The sequence below is a fragment of the Phoxinus phoxinus genome, assembly GCF_949152265.1.
Source record: "Phoxinus phoxinus genome assembly, chromosome: 21".
Taxonomy (NCBI): domain Eukaryota; kingdom Metazoa; phylum Chordata; class Actinopteri; order Cypriniformes; family Leuciscidae; genus Phoxinus; species Phoxinus phoxinus.
In genome coordinates, this window is record NC_136896.1 from 24,098,354 (window position 1) to 24,119,912 (window position 21,559).

At 34.4% G+C, this 21,559-nt stretch overlaps 1 protein-coding gene across 2 annotated transcripts; it reads right to left on the reverse strand.

The window, feature by feature from the left end:
• Nucleotides 1–180: 180 nt before the first annotated feature.
• Nucleotides 181–20,841, reverse strand: p4ha1a (prolyl 4-hydroxylase, alpha polypeptide I a). 2 transcript variants are annotated; one of them, XM_079596163.1, is made up of 15 exons: nt 20,709–20,841; nt 15,192–15,299; nt 14,934–15,030; nt 13,708–13,859; nt 12,136–12,273; nt 11,785–12,036; nt 10,463–10,656; nt 9,460–9,636; nt 6,694–6,764; nt 3,736–3,835; nt 3,598–3,651; nt 3,446–3,511; nt 3,300–3,368; nt 1,872–1,968; nt 181–716 (listed from the first exon to the last, which is right to left on the reverse strand). In XM_079596163.1, the coding sequence occupies exons 2-15, from the start codon at nt 15,274–15,276 to the stop codon at nt 646–648; spliced, it is 1,623 nt and encodes a 540-aa protein (XP_079452289.1). In that variant the 5' UTR covers nt 15,277–15,299; nt 20,709–20,841; the 3' UTR covers nt 181–645. The 2 variants fall into 2 exon arrangements, with proteins under 2 accessions (XP_079452289.1, XP_079452290.1); XM_079596164.1 differs by lacking the exon at nt 6,694–6,764 and adding an exon at nt 5,455–5,525 and having other exon boundaries at nt 216–716.
• Between the last annotated feature and the right edge of the window lie 718 nt (nt 20,842–21,559).

Consider the following 21,559-nt stretch of genomic DNA (forward strand, 5'->3'; position numbering starts at 1 on the left):
ACATGTAATAACAGATCAGTTAATGTAAGAGACTAACAATGAGTATTGTGTTAGAAATGTTTGCAACTTAAACGTCGTAAGTAGTGTATTTAAAAGTAAAAGTGTTCGTGTTCCGCTATTCACGTTTTCTGGTTTACGTTTCAATGTAAACAATAATAGAACTTGTATGATTTATTATAAAGGAGAGGGAATGCGCAAAATAAAGCAATGAGATTCACTTTGGGAAAATCATTTTTATTAGACCATTCCCGAACATTCTGTGAATGCGGCAAACATGCATTCTGTGCATTTTCTGTCATGTCACTTCGTTCTGTCTGTCAGTCAGAATAAGTGTTGGAGATATGCTGTCACTTCAGTGCTGTGATTTGATGCCATTGTACAGCTCAATAGCTAAAGGCCTGTTGTAATGGAGTGTTGTCAGAAATAGCTGCTTTCTTTGAAGCCATAGTGTGCAATGATAAAAGGCACTAACAGAGGTAATGTAACCCAAAGGCTGGCTCACACTCTTTGATTAAAAATAATGTCATGGGCCACAAGTAGGCTGCTGCCAACACAGTAGACATGAACAGCAGGGAGGAGGCTGTGTTTTCAGAGTCTGTTCAGAATCCAGGAGGAGTGCATGAGGAAGACGAGTGAAGGCTTTGATCAATCTGTCTCTTTCAGGCTGCATGGTCTCCTGAATTCCTGACCTCTCTCGTGGATCCATTTATTTGACACTAACGGATAGGCAATGAGAGATTGAAAGAATGAAATTTGTCAACAAAAGTTGATATATGTCAAAATATGTATAACCATGCCTTCAGAAAAGTAACAGGGTTGAGAGTTTAGAAAAGTTTAGGAAGCTTTAGATGGTTGATAGTTTAATTTGACGCTATGAACAATTTGCTCAGGTGCATAAATTATTATTTTTTTAAACTGAATTTAATTTAATACATTTATCAAGGGAATTCATGACTTTTAAATTATGTATTATATCAACTACAATGTGCTTAAATGTTAAAACAGCAAGAATTACTAGTAAAATAAAAGTAAAGAGTTGATAGTTTAATCTGACATTAATAAATATTTGTGCATAAATTATTAGAAAGGAAATTTAATTCTGATGGTAACATAGTTGACAATGTTCCACAATAATACATTATAATAATACAATTATTAAAAAAGGTTATTAAAAAAGAAAAAACTTTTATTTGTTCTTACTTGCTAAAATAATGAAGATTTCACTAAGTGTTTTTTTATTTATGGAATAATACATTATTTGAACAATGTATAATTATGATGGTAACAGGGTTGACACATAACCAACTTCAAGACTTTTAAATGGATTATGTAAACTTAATTGTGCTTATTTGCTAATACAGCATAAAATACTCATGAAGAAGGTAAAAAGCAATCCGTAGATAGTTTAATTTTACATTATTAACTAGTTGCTCAAGTTTATAGTAACAAATGACCATTTAAGATTGTAACAAACTTAACACAATAAAAGATTAGTTATTAAAAAGATAAATGTTTTATTTGTCTTCACTCTCTGATAATGAATTAACTTAATGATAATGAAGATAATGAAGTCCTTAAAAGTTTTTTTCATTTATAGAATAATACAATATTATAATTAGCAATAATTATGATGGTAACAGAGTTGACATAACGCAACTACATGATTTTTAAATGATGGTTTATGTCAAATAAAATGTGCTTATTTGCTAATACTGCAGGAAATACAGGCAATCCTCATAAAGAAAGAAAAATGAAAATAAAGTTGCTGATGTGTTAGAAAATGCCTATAACACATAGTAAAAACTGGTGTCAGCGATTCATTAGAGGACTAAGAAACTCTCCTGATAATACATTGTGTCTGAGACACTCACCCCATTTGTTTCCCACCAGTACGGGGCAAGCTGCGTGTCTCGTGCTGTAATCTCCCTCTCCGCTGGGAAAGAGATTATACCAGAATACAGCTGTACCCTAAACACAGACACACAAATGTGAAGTGATAATTCTTAATAGGAAAGGCAGTGGTACATATAACTGTCTATTTAAACAAATAAAGCAACACCCATGAGATATTTTCTGTACCTGTTTCTATGGCTTGATGTTTTGACAGTATATATACTGTGAAACAGCAGAGTTGTGTCAAACCGTACAGTTTAGTTACCTACGGTTACCGAGTTATATTAAAGTATTTAATACACATCAAATTTTCCTAAATAGACTCTACTACAAGGTCATCCCTAGTGAAAAAGAAGTGAGCTTAATTGTACTGAATGTGCACTTGTAGTGTACCTTGAACTCCTAAAAGTATACTTAAAAAAACTGCACTTGCTGATAATATAATATTAATGAAAAAAGTTTTCTTAAACTTTTTAAAATTGCACTTTGCAATAGTCAAATTAAAAGTTGTACTTTAGTGTATTTAATAATGATTATATTTAATAATCTTTTGTTGTGCTTTAAAGAAGTAAATTTAATTTGATGTGTTGACACATAGTAAAGCATGCCAAGTACTTGATAGTATGTATGTTGATATTACATTTAAACTTACTTTATCACAAATTAAAATAAATGATAAATATTTAAATAATGAAATAAAAAAAATGAATAGAAATTACATTAAAGTATATTTAAGTTTACCATAAATGCTAGTACATTCAACAGAACTACTGTAACGTTTTGCCTTTGTTTTTGTTTCGTTTTCATATTGGACTTTCCGTTACACGTTTCCTGTGTTCCTTTGTTCCTGACAGTTATTATTTGCCATGGACACTAATTTAACAATCACACCTGTTGAGTCTGAGTTAATCATCACTGGGTATTTTAGTTCCTCATTTCTCTTCAGTTGCTTGTCTGGTATTGATTGTGTGTCACACGCTGTTGCTTGGCTACTCGTCATGGGTGTTGTTTATATTTAAGTTACTTTGTTTATAGTTATTCTGTGCTTCATCTGTTCATCTTCCTGAACCCTGTGGTGACATTACCCACATTACCACGATAGAAGTAACATATTACATATAAAGATACACCCCAGTCCTATAAGTGGTTTGCAAAAAAAAAAAAAAAAAAAAAAAAAAAAAACTTAGGTTGCATTTAATATAAATTGAAACTATAATATATTTTCATTTAATTGTAAATAACATGCAATTAGGTATCCAAAAAAATTAAAGTTCGTACTTATGTATATTCTTTTATTTCTGTAATAAGCACTTATTTTAAAAGTATGTTAAACGTGTACATCTTTTTCACAAGTGCAGGTAATATATAAATCATTTTGGCACAGAATTTCTAAACTCAAACAGCACCTTCATTGGCTTTACTGCAGCTCCAACTTCTGGAAAGACAGTGGCACCCCCTGCTAACACATCACTCATCTGCAACAAAGTAGACGTTTTACAGGGAATTTTATACCAAGTGAAAGCAATAGCAGAATCGATCAAATCTTACTCACATAGAAAAGCCAGGTTGCTATACGATTCCCTGTGCCCAGCTCTTTAAAAGCATCTGGTTCATCTTTCTAGTGGAAAAAGCATATTAAAATGGTACATATTGTATATAACTCGCATGCTTTGCAACATCAAATACAAAATGCGTTGTATTTACCCGTCCAAAGTCAAAGTGTGGCTCATATTGTCCTCCAACACCATAATTCGCCACCTAAGAAGACATAAAGTTGTAAATTGAAAGAAACAGAACTGAACTATTCTCAGTCTCCTGCATTAAAGGCCTCATGAACACGACCTGTAGTTCTTCTGCTGTTTTGACATCGAGGCCTGTGATGTCTTCTATGCGCTGATTTATGTGATCCACAACCGGATGCTCATAGGCCGCCAACCACGCGCTGACAGAAAAGACAATTAATGACTTATTGGCTCGGTATTCCCACTGAGAACTATTTGCAACAGTATAACATTTTCTGTTTTTACATAAAAACAAATATAACGTGAGTTGTCCAGTGTAAAGCTGCAATGAAGAAATGCAATGTTTAATATGTGATTTTAGCATGTGATATAAACTTTTAGTATTGTTAGTATGCAGAACGCAGGGAAAAATAGTCATTAGAATGAAACTAGATTTAGAATAGCATTTGCCCAACCAAAACTTATGGACGCTTGTTTCCGCCACGGAATAAAAAAAGAAAAGGTAATTGCTAAATTTTCTCTCACAAATCAGACTTTTTCTTAGAAATGTGAGATAGCTTGCAAGTGTGAGATATAAAGTCAGAATTGTGAGGGGGGAAATTCCATTTTTTGAGATAAAATGTCAACAACAAAAAAATCCCATTTATTTTGTGGTGGAATCAAGCTTCCATAAAAACTCGCCACCACTTAGCATGTCAAAAGTGGCCACCCTTCAAATTAGGTTAGATTAGGAGATATATGATATATTCATGAACTTGTTTATCAATCTGTGAGTTATTGACAGAAATGAGTTTCACCTCAGTGTTTAGCTGATGTTTTGAAGTGTGTGAGTGGTGGCTAGGGTTACTCAAACACTTTCAATTATTTACAAAGGCAGCATGACTTTAAATAGTAACCTGTCCGGTAGAATTCTCTATAATGAGGGTCACCCATGCAGTCCGTAGTCTCTTTTCATCAGATATGCAACTGTCATGTGTTTTCTCAATTAATATAACGGCGTGTTGTATGAAATATAAAGTATAACACATTAAAATAATATGAAGACAAATAAAAGATCATCATGATACCTGAAGTATGGAAGCTTGTTTCTGCCAAAAAAAACAAACATTTTATCTCACAATTTAAACTTTATTTCTCGCAATTGCAAGTTTCACAATTCTGAGAAAAATAGCCAGAATTGAAAGTTATAAATTCGCAACAGTGAGAAATAAAGTCAGAATGGTGAGATATAAACTCATCAGAATTGCAAGATATATCCTAAACTTGTTAATCACTCGCAATTCTGACTTTTTTTTTTAGAATTGTGAAATAAAAGTCCCAATTACCTTTTTGATATTTTTATTCTGTGGCGGAAACAAGTTTCCATACTGAAGTGTGTAATTTCTATATTTCCCATAAAAAATAAACTTACTCATTCATTTACTCACTCTTTTGTTGTTCCAAACCAGTATGCATTTTTTCATCCATACATTGGAAGCCAATATCAATTTGTACCCCAATGACTTCCATTGCATGGAAAAAAACTTTTGTGTTCTACAGAAAGTCATACAGATTTGGAACAAGAATAAGTAAATGATGATGACAGAACATGTATTTTCGGTGAACTATCCCATGAATGCTTTTTTAGACCCTAAACATTATTATTTGTGCTTTTTGTTCACATACCAAAATATTTTGTGAATCAAGATAAATATGTCTCTGCAGCCAGGTCACACTATTCACAGTTTTATAGACTGAGGTCCACAAAGAGGATTCTGGGTAAAGAGAGAAAGGGGGAGCAGACAGATGTGAACTCTGCGCTTTATCTTTGACCCCTTACCTCTTGGAGACTCTGTACAGGGCGGTGGTGAGTTTGCCAGTTTGAGGGTCATGCACGGTGGCACGCCTGAGCTAAAGAGCCAGCACAGAGAAAAAGAGAGGAAATAGAAGAGAAAGGTGAAAGGTGCTGTTGACACACAGCTTAAACTGAACTACACCAACTGCGGACCTGGACTGCATGGGTGGTTTATATGTAACATGGTGTGAAGTTTCTGCCAGAGTCGAACTGCTACAGGTCAAATTGATAAGACTAGGGTGTTCACTGATTACGTACCTCTTGTGTGTAAAGAAGCAGTGGAAGAGTAACAATCCCAAAAGCAAAACAAACAGGGATATCTATTTATTATGCATGGTATAAACGCACACTTATAGGGCTGGTGGATGGTATGATGGGATAAACTGTGCAACAGAACTATTGTGTCACTTCATAAATTGTGAAAGCACTATGCTCACAAGGCTGCATTTATTGAATCAAAAATACAGTAAAACAGTAATATTGTGAAATATTATAACAATTTAATATATATATATTTTATATAATTTATTCCTGTGATAACAGCTGAATTTTTTGCATTATAACTCCAGTTTTCAGTGTCACATGATTCTTCAGAAATCCATATAATATAGTGATTTGATTCTCAATTATTAAAAATGGTACTTATTATTATCAATGTTGACAAACTGTTTTTGCTGCTTAATATTTTTAATAAATCTTTTCAGGATTCTTTGATGACTAAAAAATTCAAAGGTTCTCTTTTGTTTTGTCTAAAAAAAAAAACAAGAATACTTACCCCCCAAACGTTGGAATGGCAATGTTTCCAAAATATTCAGAAATAACTATTTTCAACATTAATAATAAAAACGACACAAAAAAATTCTTAAGTACCAAATCATGTGACACGAAAGACTCAATAATCACATAGAAAACAGTTATTTTAAATGGTTTGAATATTTCAGAAATATTACTGTTTGTCGTTTTGCTTAAATAAATGCAGGCTTGGTTTTTCCTTTCGAAAACATTAATAAATCTTAATTATTGCAAACTTTGGACTTACTTTAGTTGTTTAAGTTGTTACAAACTTATATAATATATATGTGTATGAATGACTTTGGTCAACCCACCCATAATACGCATGTGACAAATATCCCCTTTGTCTGGGCTCTTGTTAAAGTTGCTTTTCCAGCATGCAGTAGAGGGATCTGGTGTGTTGGCAGTTCTACAGGCCAACAGAAGCCTTACCTTTTACTGATGCGATATTGAGCCGTCTCTAGGACACCAGTAATGGGGTTGGAGATAGTGGCTCGGCGCAGCTGTTGAGCCAACCGGCCAAGAGGACACAAGTTACACAGCAGCTGTAGTCTTATTGGCTGACCACATGAACTTGAGCGCCAGCCTTCTTACTCTATATGAGCCCTTGATTAAACTCTGGACTAATCACTTTAAATGAACCCTGAATAATGGAGGTTACAACAAGTTTTTTCATAATAAAAATACTCCAAATATAGGAGGCTTTATATGCTTAATGCTCATAAAGGATAATGCTCAAGTATTACCAAAGAAGTGAAAATGCCTGAACCAGTATGTTTATGTACCCAACAGACCAGATACATTTATAAGTGCAGTAAGAACATTTTGGTTTATGCTTTACAGTTGTCTTTCTCTTTAAATTGGAACCTACTAACATGGATAAAGCATCACATAAAAGCAAGGGTTGTTGGTACACAGTGTTATTGCAGAAATACTTTATTCACAGGCATATTTGTCATTGTTACTGAATGTGTCAGACAACATGAAGGTTACCTAGATAAAACGAGTTGTGATAGGCTGTCATGTGTTCTTATTATGGTAGCTGCCATTAAAGGTCAACCACCATTGTGTAGAAAAATCGCTCATTACCACTGATATGACTGGTGTTTTTATCTCATTCGAGGGGACATCATTTTAAACATGTTTGTCAAAAGTATTATTATTATAGGTTAAATTTTGTTACAGTGGAAAAAGAATAATTGTACACCTTTAAATAATTTCCGGAATGAATGTATATTTAATGTAATGGTAAATGCTATTTCAACTATATTTTGGTACCAGTTTCCATCATTTGTTAATAGATACAACTTTTAATCTTAAAAATGTATTATTAAAGGGGTACGGCATGAACGGCATTTTTTTTTATGTTTCCAAAGGTTCACTTTTTGAACGCTCTGTTTGAAGGGGCGTGTCTGCTGTGTGACATCAGTGTAAACGCCCACTGCTGTGGTTGGATGACATCTTTGTATATTAAATAAGTATTACAAGTGGAACATGTGGAGGTTGCAGTGATGCGCATTATAGCCGATGACAAACATGTCTGTTGAGCGCATGAATGCAGTGATCTTGTCATTGCAACTCGATTTCTGCACTCTCACGAATGCTTTCATCATAACTAACAGTGCAAACACAATGTAAATAAGAGATTTCATTGTACAGTTTAGACAGTTTCAATATTATATAATTTTAAATGGGAGTTTTGGCGAGTTTAGAACTCTGATACACTGATAAACTCGCCGTGTGATAGACAGCTCCAGAGTTTGTAAAGGGTGGGTTATGTGATTGCTTTCTGTATATTCAATTTAATCACAAATTAAATAACAGATTATTTTCATGCTACAAAGAGAAACAATGTAAAGTTGATTTACTGATGCATAAACAGCATGATTTTAATGATTATGAGACAATAAAGAACTGTACATGAATGTACATGAATCATTATATTTCAGAAATTACTGATCACAGATAAGGCATTAGAATTAACACTGTTTGCAAAGCTGCAACATTGTGACTGATTTACAAAAGAATCCACAGTGAAATAAATATCCATTCAACAAATAATGCTACTGAGACACCCACATAGTTGAAAATAAATAACCATTTTCCTAGCATTAGGATCCTTTGGACGGTAATGCTATTTTTAGTCCGGTGATCCTGTATCTCTTTTCTCTCTCGTCTCACTAACTTGCCAGTGGGCGGGGCCAAAGACGCTACGATGTAGAAGTAGGCATTGATTTAATTCTGCAGACGCGGTCTTTTGATGCACTATTACTTCATAATATGACAAAATCCAAAACTAGTTGTTTGAGCTTGGTTTCAATAAAAAAACTAACAAGGAAGCTTTGAGGTCTGAAAGTTGATTTTTTTCTGAAGGATGTTTTTAATAGTACAATGACCTCTTGCATGTCACAAGATCAAGAAAAATTGATGATTTCTCAATTCATGACCCCTTTAAATGTTTAAATTAGCATTAACTAAGTTGAATAAACGCTGTACAAGTATTGTTCATTGTTAGTTTAAATTAACTTATGTAGTTAACTAATGTTAACAAATGAAACCTTACATTTTTACACACACCGATGTGACATCAGTTTTTTTTTTTTCTCAACAATGCAATTTTGTCCTGATGTGATGTTTTTTTCCAGAAAATGCGGTGCATGGCCAAAAGGAAGTGAACACAAACACCACATCCATATTCTTGATGAACATTTAATTTAAAAACAAATAAGGTAAACAGGAGTTCAACCATACTTGCTTAATGCGCGAGAACAAACCTCATTGGTTTCCTCACATTACGCAAGCATGTTTGCAATTACTGTCCAATTTTTTATGTGCTCTATGTATGTGCGTTGGTCAATGCGTTGCTAAATTAAATTGGTTCATCATATAAATCGACTGTGTTTCTTCAGAAGAAAGTCTTTATGAACTTTTTGATGCATGAAAGTCTGGGTTGTGAGGACTTTCAATGGATGGACAAAATAATGAGAGAAGAATTCAAAACCCCAAATTTTTGTTCCTAAGATGAACAAAAGTCAACATGAGCTTAAGGTCAACGCGAGTAAATTATGATAGAATTAGAATTTTTGGTTGAAGTGATCACTAACCATCACTAGGACTAGGGGTGTTGTTAATGGCGTTTTGGCCATTAATAGTGTACATATTTATTAACATTTTAATGTGTATAAAAGTTGAACTCACCCTCGGTTTGGCCAGTTCCTTGACCTTCTCCATTTCTTTTTCTGTTATAATTTCATGGTAACGAATGATACGTGGACGGTCCCATTCGTCCTCTTGTTTCACTGGGCCGAGCATGTAAAATGGATGTCTGTTATTGTTGTAGTAACGGCAGAACAAACGGCTCTGTCTGCGAGGAGTCTGTAAGGATGAGATTATGTATATATTTATTTACATCTAATTTATATCTTGCGCAAGACAAATAAATGAGTTAGTGTTTTATGTTATCTCACAGCATGAGAAGTAAGTTTCAATGTGCTGAACCAGGCACTGCCATAGCAAAACCCATTCACTGACTCCCAAAAGCTGCATAGCAGAGCATGTGGGTGTTTTTAATGAGTTTTGTATGCAATTCAGCTGTGGTGAACTGAACGGACAAAAACAGATTTGTGCCATGCCCACATTCCTACCATGGCTGTGCATAAATAATTAAAAGTCCTGTCTTTAGTAATTACTTACCTCAAATACATAAACCACTATAAACAAACATAATAGGTTACACCAACACAGTAAAAAACAGCTTAAACTGGCTGAAAGAGAGGACTGGTCCCACTTTATATTAGGTGTCTTTAATTACTATGTACTTATGTAAAAAAAATATTAGGTACAACATACATATTGTGTTCATGTTGTATTACAAAACACTTGATGCTATTGAGGTGGGATATGGTTTTAAGGGTAAGGGGTAAGAGAAGTGTTATTACATCTGTAATTACAGATATTAATTACAGATTTAATTAAATGCAATCGTTTTTTAAAATAAGTGCAATATAAAACACACATTTATACAATAAGTGCATTGTATTCAATTAATTATTTTAATTGTATTACATAGTAGTTAAAGACACTTAATTTAAAGTGAGTGTGACATTAAATGACCGACATCAGCTAATGCATCAGCATTTCATGCTCAACATTCCAGTGAATATTTATATTAATGTAGCAGTTACAGTATATTAATAATCACCATTCTGAGTCCTTCTCCTCTACACAGCTTCTCATATTTCCTCTTCTCAGGGAGATATTCCTTCTTCCCAACCTCCTTTTCTTGCTCTTTCTTACTCTCTTCCTTGGGGCTCTGCTCCTTCTCAGCCTTATTCTGTTTGGCTAGCTGGTAGTCAAAATACTTCAGGTTCCCAAGTGCTCGCTGGTGCTCAGGATCTAGACGGCAGAGATAAATGTTAAACATATAGTTTTGAAAACTTATAAATACCTCAAATGGCTCAGAAATAATATTTCAACTCGCAGATCATGATATGATATTCTGGTCTCCTTTCTTCAATGGCATGTGAAAAGTATGTGTAAATATTGCATTGTAGGCCACGTTCACATTAATCCTAAGAACATATATTTTTCTCAAAATTTAGCTTTTTCAGCTTTTTGAAGACGCTCTCCCAAGTAGATAAATTTGAAAATGCTGTTTCCGCGTTATACTGTGGACTATGGAAGCTTGTTTTCATCATAGGAATAAAAAAGGTAATTGCCTGATAGGCACGGATACAATATAAACCACCTTACACCAACTTACACCTGAACACAAACTTTTTATCTCACAATTCAGACTTTTTTTTCCCCTCAGAATTGTGAGATAAACAGACAACTGCAAGTTATAAAGTCCGAAGTGTGAGATACAAACTTGCAGCTGTGAGAAATAAAGTCAGAATTGCGAGATATAAACTAATTTCTCCTTTTTCTCAGTTGAGAATTTATATCTTCTTATTCTGACTTTATTTCTCGCGACTGATTCCCCCCCACCCCCCCCACCCCCACCCCCCAAGATATAAACTCGGAATTGACAAAAAAAGGTCACAATTGTGAAATGAAACGTCACAATTACCTTTTTTATTACATAGCAGAAACAAGCTTCCATTGTGGACTGTGAAAACGGAAGTATTTGAAAGCGATGGTGCATGTTTAGTCATGTGACACATATTGTACCCATATTTACCTATGGTTGTTTTGGCATTTACTTTCTAGTGTTGCTAAAGATAAATGGACACACCACAGAGTAGTGATATATGTTTCTAAAAAAAAAAAAAAGATCATGCCAGAAGAATATTATTATACATGTTCTCTCTGCACCTTCTCAGTAAGATTTTAATATTTTTTTAGGCATGCACAGCAATGTGATTTAAGACATCTTCAGATGTTTCAGTGTGGACAAGCAACTTCTGGAAAGATCTTTAGGATCTTAAAGATCCTAGTGTGGCCAGAGAGTGTGAAACGCCATTTTCAAATACATTCCCAGATGAACGTGGACATAGCCATAGTCTTGTAGAGCAGACTAACCCACAGTGAGCAGTCTCTTGGTATAGTCCAGAGCTCTCTCCAGCTCCCCCTGCTGGTAGACGGAGTAGCTGAGGTAGTCCAGCACGGTCACAATGTCAACACTGGATTCTTCTCCTTCATCCAGTTGCTTGAGTGCCTGGACCATCCATAGCTCTGTGTGGTAGTAGTCTGCATCGGAGTAGGCGATTTTTCCTAGCTCAAAACAGTCCTCTACCGTCAGGGTGTTTTTAAATGGCAAGCCTGTAGTAACACCTGCAAGAACACGTGCAATGAGATGTCATACAAATGCAAAAAATGCATATCTGAAGTACAGTTGGAAAATGTGTGATCTTTCATGTAGGTCACACTCACCAGGCAGGTTTCCAGAAGAGATGGTCTGTGTGTCCAGTTGGTAGGTGTCCTGCAGTCGGAGGAGAGCTTTGGCTGCACCGTTCTGGTCTTCATCATTAGGGAAATACTGACGCTGTATGGTCAGGTTTGAGATAAAGCCTAGAAGAAAATGTGGTTATCTTTTCATAAGAAAAAACATATCTAGAAGAAGAACATCTGTGTTTTTTTTACAACTGCTAGTGCAAGAACACATTTCTCAATACTTAGGTCACATTTTCAACTCCTCACACTTCTCCTAAGTTTTAGCTTGGCACAGCAATAATTTCACATCTAAAATGCACTAAAACTAGCAAAACACTTCATACATGTCTCAAATCAAGCCATTCTTTCATAACAATAGGAAAGGTTTTCAACAAACAAACACACTTTGTCACTCTTAAAACAGTGACCTAAAAACACTAACAACAGGTTGCATTATACAATGTTTTCTTTTGTATATTTTCTTTACAAAACAAGAATGACACTTTTTAGTGTTTATAATTCACTGCAGTAAATTTGACATAGTCTATATTACATGATTTACATTAAAGTATAAACTATTCCTGAATTTTCCCTAAGTTTAGTTTGTATAGATGATAATGTACCTGAACACATACACAGCTGTTAGTCATTCAGTTTCATCTAATAGCTTTGACAGTATTTCATTTAGATTTGGAATATATTTCTATGTGGCATTACTGAAGAAATGTAGAAAGTTGCTGTTTTATTCAGTTTTGTATTATGTTAGGTTTTGAACTTTAAAGGGGTGGTATAATGCCCTTTTCACAAGATGTAAAATAAGTCTTTGATGTCCCCAGAGTGTGTATGTGAAGTTTTAGCTCAAAATACCCCACATATATTTTTATATAGCATGTTAAAGTTGTCACTTTTTGAGGGCGAGCAAAAACGCACCGTTTTTGTGTATGTCCCTTTAAATGCAAATGAGCTTCTGCTTGTGGCACAGGGGGCGGAGCTTCAACAGGGCGGAGTCCTTTTACCTCACACAGAAATGCACTGAAAATTTCAAAAACTTTTAGCCTTTTATGTTCAAACCGAAGTCAGAAAGATTTCTGAATGGTTAGTTTGTTCATTTATGTAGCTTATGTGTAGTTATCTTCTAGTCATTGATTATCATATTCTGTCTTGATAAATCGTTCCCGGGGGCGGGTTTATGTAAATTTTAGGGTTAGTGATGTCACTAATCATGCATATGTTGTTTATGATCAAACAGCAACATTACACACTAACTAAAGTTAGAAAAGGGAAATCATATTCAACCACCCCTTTGAATTAACATTTTGTAAAGAGTATAAAACGTGCAAATTGGCCTATAGGTACTTAGAGTTTTGGCAGTAGCTGCGTCTGATTAAGAAAATAATGTTATTTGAAAAGCGTTAAATGCATTTTGTGCCAAAGCAATGTTAAACGATCCACAGTTTAGCCCACATAGACTGCTCACTGTGTAAAGGGTTTTAAAAAAGTGACCTAAGTATTGAGAAATGGGTCCTAGCGATTGTGAAAAACTGTCATGGGTTAAATTACAGTGATACTGACCATCAGACATGTCCTTGAGCACTAGGTCTTCCACTTCACCCCACTCTGTGTTTAGTCTCTTCATGAGTTTAAAGGCATTGACAGGGTGACCCAAAAACCCCTCTGGGTCCTGTGTGGCTGTGGATGTTAAAGCATCAAGCTTCTCAGCCCACCTGACAACACACACATGTCTGATTCAGAGGCTTTATTGTTGTCATATACAGCTTACACACAGTGCCACAACATTCCTCCAGAACGTTCCATAAAAACAACGCCAAACTATGAGACTGAACTAGACAACACAGATTAAATAAACTAAATAAACATTTAGATTAAGAATTAAGTAAGTAAGAATTAACTAAATGAAGTAAGAATTAAATAGAAACTTATTTAAGGACAAGATAAGAGTACATAAACACACAGGACTACATGCGTGCAAAAGAGTGATGCATAATGCTATGATTACAATCCTAGTCTACTACTAATATCTACTGCTTTACATAAATATACCAACTTTGAATATTATCTGCTCCACACTAAGAGTGATGTAAAATTGTGTAATATGATATCAGACACGGCTAATGGAGAAGGAGATTAACTACTTGTGAATAAATGAATATAAGAAATCATAAAGCTTAATATGGCGATTGGCAACTATAGGAAAATATGTCCCACCTTTCAATTAAAAGTATCGATCATCTTATTGGCAAAAGCATCATCTAGACGTTGCACTCAAGATCCCACATGTGCATTTACTGGATCAGAGTGAAAAATACTGTTTAGATTTAGTTTAGATTTACTTCTTAGACTGCTAAGAACTGTATCTCTACAGCAAATCCTGTATCTCAATTGGGACATCCACAACAAAAGAGCTTTTTAAATAATATAGAACAATAAATAATGAAAAAAGATGTGGCTAACAAGAGAGTGTCAAAATAAAGGTGCATCTTAAAAATCTATATTGCTTTTTTTACGTGTCGCATTGATACATCAAATTGTTAGTTAGTCATTTGTTTGATGCATTGATCCATACTGATGTATCATTACAACTAAATATTGTCAGATTTTATTGACATACATAATTGGAATCAATGTAATCTCAGCCAACCATTTTGAAGATTTCTGTCATGCCCCATTCATAAATCTGTTACTGCCTATTCAAACTTAATATGAGTTATACTTGTTGTTATATACTTGTTATATGTGTTGTATGGCTCCGGTTGATACTGTTAATAGATATTACTCACCGTTTCACTTGCTCCAGTTTGCTTTCCTCTGCTTTGATGTAGTCTTTCAATGACGTCACCAGGTCTTTTTCTGTGAACAGCAGATCTGTCATGTGACCTGCAGACAGTGATTAAGAGAATGACCTGTCTAGTTTTCCATACCTGTCAGTTGCATGGTAATTGTTTATGAACACATGGGTTTAAAGGAATTGGTTGCCTGTTAGAACCTGTAGGAGTATTTCAATCATACATTTATAAAAAGTTGAAAAGGTTACATACCGATAGAAGTGAAGAAGTCATTGTGAGCAGAGGAAGACTTTAGCAGAAAGATGAGTAAAATACAGCACACACTCATAACTCCCATCTTTATCCTGTTCCACACACTGCCTAAAAGAGAGAAAATGAGATTTACATATAAGCTGTTACATAGCTCTCTGAAATGCTTGATTCTGATTGGTCAATCGTTTCATTGAGTGTGGGAGAGCCCAATACTTTTGTATAATGACTGCGAAACTGTATATTTGACTGTGGCAGGGTTATTATTGTTAACTAAACCTTAAATTAAGTTAGAAATTGAAATAAAATGTAAAATAACAATGCATTTTTCTTTTTATAAGTATAATATAGATTAATCCTTGGTAAAGTTACAAAAGTTATTCAGTCAAGATGTATATAGATCAAATATACTGTTACACATGTTTTCTTTCTCAACTGTTTACGTTTACTTAGACAACTAACAGTGTTTACAAGGACATTTTGACATAATTTTGTGTGTATTTGTCCGGTCAAGCGCAAGACACGAAAGACAACTCAATTCAGTATTCATGCACTATATGTATAACACAGAAAACAATGTGGGAGTGCAGAATTGAGTTCACTTTCATGTCTTCTTGCGCTTGAATGGTTAAAAACCACAATAATAATACACATTCTGGAATTGATAAGCAAAATCGAAAAACTGATTCATGAATTGGAAGTGATTTTCAATTCCCAATCCAAACCCTAGTTAAGTGTAACGTAATATACGATTTACAACTTGAGCTTGTCAATATCAAAAACAGCAAACTGACAAAACTGCCATCTTGTATGCTTTCTGATGATCTGCACTCTACACTGTTTTTGACATTTTTGCTGAGTTTTCACCCAAATAATGTTATCTGGCTGACTAACACAGACAAGGTTTGGTCAAATTTGCATAAATTACTTGTTTCTTGACACAACAATAAGACAACTAATCATCCAGTAATGTTTTGCATCATATGCCATCATGTTCCATCACGTTCCAGCAGAAGTGTGGGTTTATGTAACCTTGTTACATTTTTCTCTCTTTTTTTGAAAGTTTTTTTTAGTTATCAAAATTATTTTTTGTAAAAAACTTTTGATGAACCTTAAAATAATTGAGCAAACTACATTTAAAAGGGAATATGTCAGTAACACAGAAGATCTTTCACTAAGAATAGAAGATCCCACCGCTAAAAGCAGATCATTTACAGCTCAAATAACCAATTCCTATGGAAGAAGGTGTGGAAGTGGAGTTGATAATGCAAACCACATGGCCTAGATGGGGACATTAAATCTGAATGAAGAATCACAATATTTCACATATTTTCTTGTGCCAGTACAGTCGAATATACTCACAACATACCAGAAATAGAGTAAATCAGGAACTGACAAACAAAATCTATTGAGCTCAACAAAATATTATCACAAAAAAAGGAAGTGTATGACCCATGTGTATGTTGCGGAAGCATTCATTAAATGGACAGTCCACCCAAAAATTAAAGTTCATGTCATTTGAAACCTGTATGCATTTCTTTCTTCTGCAGAACATAAAGATATTGTAAAAAATTGACTTCCTTGACTACATCTACAAATTCTGTCATCATTTACTCACCCTCAAGTTGTTCCAAACCTGTATGAATTTCTTTCTTCTGCTGAACACAAATGAAGATATTTTGAAGTATGTCGGTAACCAACCAGTTGATGGACCCCATTGACTTCTATAGCAAACACTTAAGGGTGAGTAAATGATGGCAGAATTGTTTTAATTTTTGGGTGAACTATCCCTCTAATATACTGCATTATATTAATTTTGCGCAATGTTGTTGTCACCCCAAAAATGTGATGCCTTCTTTACCGCGGTTTTCAAATCTGCGCATGACAGCGGCATCTGTGTACGTCACAATCACACGTACACTTTGGTCAAAGTGCTATTAAAATCAGCATACGCCACATATTCTACTACAATAACTTTACATGAGGTAAAGATCAAATATTGCCTAAATCTCATTATAATGGAAACTTAGACATTGTTGTGAGAGAAAAAAACAGATATTTCTCAAAATATCTTCTTTTATGTTGCACAGAAGAAAGAAAGTTTTGGAAAAAAACATCAAAAGATGACAGAACTTTAATTTTTGGGTGAACTATCCCTTTAATGAACTTCTCACAGCTGCTGAATGTATTTCAGCACAGCAGTGAGGCGTAAAAGAACTTGAGGCGCGACGCGTTGTTCTGTGCCAGACAGATAGTCCACTCAAACCCCCGCTGGCACTGTGAAAGAGGACAGCTTGACAGCATTCAGTTAGCCTGTACCTTCAGTTTATAAATAGGGCAGAACAACGAGCAGATTGCACAATCTTCTTCCTTCATTTGCTGACCTTTTTTTTGGAAAGCTGCTGCATTCACTATGTCTTGATATGTCTAAATATATGCGTGTTATCCATCTTAAATAAAAATGAAAGTTTTAGAATTAGTGCATCCCAAATCTATAATGATGGAAAGATGTGTGTGATGGAAAGATGGATTTTGTTGATTCTGATTTTATTGATTGGTAACAGCCATTTAGTGTCTTATTACTCTAATTTAATTTATAGATATAATTTAAGAATTTGTATACATTTAATAAGGTTAGAGGTAAGGTTTAATAATGCCCATAATAAGGCTAAAAATGCCCTGGAAATCAGTTTAAGGAAAAGGATATCACAAATATTCTGATTTAAATACAGTGACAAAACACTGATGAGAACATTGCTTCAGAATAAATTAAACGTATCCTTTTTTTTATTATTCTGGACAAGTCAAGTCATCTTTATTTATACAGCGCTTTTTACAGTACAGATTGTTTCAAAGTGGCTTTACAGTGATAAAAGGAAAATAATGCAACAAAGTGTGTTTCTAGAAAAAAATAATGTCCTAGTCAAGCTTAAGTAAGTTCAGTGGTGGTTAATTTTTGTTGTAAAAAAGCTAGGCCTATTCATTTAATCAATTTATATATATTGGAGAAAACAGTGATGTCATCGTCAAGCTCAGTTCTCATATAATGTTGTCGATGCAGGCAGATAAATAATATTGTTAAATATATTAAATGTCCCCAACTAAGCAGGCCAAAAGCCAAAGGCGACAAGTAACTTTTTTACTCGGACAGGTGAACAACTGATTTACGTCCGAATGAACGCTTACATGCAAAGGCAAAAGACACCATTTTATTTCAGCAGTGAAGTGCATTTAGTGTGTAGTACAAGTATGAGAATTAGGATAAAGCCACTGTTGGATAACATGCCTCTTTTGAGTATTTGCTTTTTAGAAGTGATTTGAGAGCATGCTGAATTATTTCTCAGAAGGAATCTTGAAACAGATGATTTCAAAACCATTTTATGGGGGATAATTATTAGTTGTGTTTGCTAAGACATTCGGAAAAAACCCAAACCTTACATATAACTCCTAGCATCATGGCTAAGTTTTATACATGCAAACATCGCATTCATCAATTTCAGTTTCTCGGTTAAACTAACATGATCTCTATTCACTTTTGTTAGTAAGTAGTTTGAACCATAATAAGGGCTGCAGCAGGTTATTTAAGAACAACGCATTGTGTTTTTTAGTAGGTTATACATACAATGGCTGTCAGGTTGGGCTGAGCACCTCACTTTGTTCACATTGTCATTCTCATTTTACCTGTTTAAAAAGCCCCAAGAAAGAGAACACAGAACTAGAAACTAAAAGCTTTATCTTTCAGGTTGTGAGTGAGTAAGAATATAGGCTTAAAAGAAAGTCAGTTTAGAACTAGGAGTCCAAAGTTATTAACCAAAACAAGACAAAACAGCTGTTCCTCAATCACTACAACATATTTAAAAACTGTGCTGACCGTCGCTTGACCTGAACTGCACTTATCTTTCTGGTGTTAAAAATCTCAGAAAAGCTAAACAAAGCAAAAAAGGTTACTAATGCAATTCCCAGCGGTTTTCAAAAACTTGACCATCTGTTGGGCGAAAACCAGCTGCTAAAACAAGCACTACAACAGGAATTTACACACACACAAATAAGACCTGAAACCAGTAGCGCACAAACCATTTTAGATTCCTCCTGTGAAAACAAGTGCCTGTTTAAAATGCGTTATCCTAATTCAAAAAGACAAGAATGTAATCAGAACATATACTTGACTAAACCTTTGAGGAACTAGTATTGACTTGTAGAGAAGGCTTGCCTAAAATCCTGCAGTGAATACACTAAAAAAGCAATAGCCTGGGGTCACGTCAGGGAAGCTTACTGAAGGTGGTCACTCAGAAGGACTACACCCCTACACAGGCCTTTTCCTAACTAAAATATTATTTGAATTATTTACATTTTAAATTATTCTTTAAAATCAATGACGATACATATAAATTGTAGCAATTTTTATAAATACAACAATTTATTCAAATGTTTTTCTAATAAATCTATTTAGGTAAATCTATGTTTCAATTTAAAATGATAAAATTTTGTCTTTACATTTGGATTATTCAAACTGAATTGTATAACCATGCACAGTACTAAAAACGTTTTGTCAGGTAAGATAAAATGTGGACCTACTTAATAGTAGTAACAGCAAAATTATAGGTAAAAAAAATATTTTGACTGTCTCAATCTGACTTTTTAGGGTCAATCAGATAGAAATACATTTTAAGTGTGCATAACATGAACAAAAAGTAGCTATAATGGTATTAGGTGCCATGTTTTTTTATATATATATATACCATGAATATACCATGATACAACAAGAGTCCTTTTCTGTAAGTGTACTTGTGCAAATAGAATGGTATTTTCTAATGTACAAAGGTAGTTACATTATTAATAGGTCACAACAGACGGATGACTGTTATTATGTCCATGTTTTACAGTAACCGGGATATTTGTAAACTGATGTGGATTGAGTGCCACGTCCCTTCCCCTCCCCCAGTACATGACCCAAACACTGTAACTTTACTATACTAACTTCTCACTTCACTATACTTAACTAGTGCCTTTGAAAATGCGTCTAGTGTCTCTTTTTACCGCTGCAAATTATCTTTGACTGTCTTTAGCATACATATTTTCAGAACAGATCCACAGGCAAACCTCTAATTATAACGCCATGGATTATATTATCAATCTAAATGTTATGTTGGTGCTATGTTCTAATAAATAAGTACACACTTGACTTTATTACCATTCATATTGCAGTCAGCTAAGTTATTGATTGAAGGAATCTCTACAGTAGGAGAGGGATGGTTGTGATTTTATGATCGCATCGATTTTTGAAATCAGAACGCGAGAGGGTTTTCATCACCTGATCAAACCTACGCAGCAAAATCCCCGGAAAATGTATTGAGAACCGGCGTTTTACTAGCGAGAAATGGCAGTAAGTTACACTAAACGGAAAAACTATGGAAATATGCAGCCAGGGAAATTTCTAGAGTGGCTTGAGCCTGTGCATATAGAGAGTATGTTTACTGAAGCGATTATGTTTACTGAAGCATAATAAGCAGGTCAACTTACTGTTCCTCTCTGGAATGAGTCGATAAAACAAAATCGAAAAATGTTGTATGGTTAAGCTTCTTTGCCTTTCACTCTTCGGTTGTTCGTTCGCAGCTGAAATGAGGAAAAAACTACAGAGGAAAAATGCTTGCGCTGCAGCGCCTTCTGTTGTTTATACAGAGCAACTATAGGCTTTCACTGTCACATAAAATCACACTCCTATTTTGGCATACGTATTTTTTCTAATTTTGTGTTTATTCATGCATTACTTTTTATCCAAATTGATAAAGTGAATCTCTCCTATCTACTTTGGACTTTTACTCTGTGTTGTAGGTGACATTGTAGAAAATATTGCACACAGTTTCCCTTTAAGAAACTGAGTGGGTGAATGGGAGAGTAGTTTTTCTTGGTGCGCTGTTCTGACCAAAGACTGTACAAGGATTTTTTTTTTTTACAGTCTATGGTGCTGACGCATACAAATAAAATGACCTCCTGGTCTTGTGTTACTCCTACCTCTTGTGTTTTTGATTTATCAGAAAGCTAGGCTACTGCATTTAATTTTCAGCATGCTCTCGAGTCTTTACTGACAGAGCACTTGGTAAATAAGTACACTGACTTTTGACAAAATTGTTGGCTGTGGTAAAAATGATAATGAAAAAAAAACAAAAAAACATTTGTCATAGATTTTTGTAATAAAATGTTATGGATTTATATTAATAAATTAGACAGTGATTGTAACTATCACATCACATGCCACTTTGACTGATACACAATGGTGCCAATTATTGTTTGTATCACGTATGTCATATATTCACACATTTCTTCACTTCAGGGTACAGTTCAGGTACTTCAAAGAATGCCATAATTTCCCC

What these genes read in the sequence shown, in the direction of transcription:
- p4ha1a (XM_079596163.1), bottom strand. Translation starts at nt 15,276, where the DNA reads ATGGGAGTTATGAGTGTGTGCTGTATTTTACTCATCTTTCTGCTAAAG. An exon ending in TGACTTCTTCACTTCTATCG is followed by an intron (nt 15,031 to 15,191) that starts GTATGTAACCTT and finishes CACTGTCTGCAG; the next exon opens with GTCACATGACAGATCTGCTG. An exon ending in AGGAACTGGCCAAACCGAGG is followed by an intron (nt 6,765 to 9,459) that starts GTGAGTTCAACT and finishes TTGGCTCAACAG; the next exon opens with CTGCGCCGAGCCACTATCTC.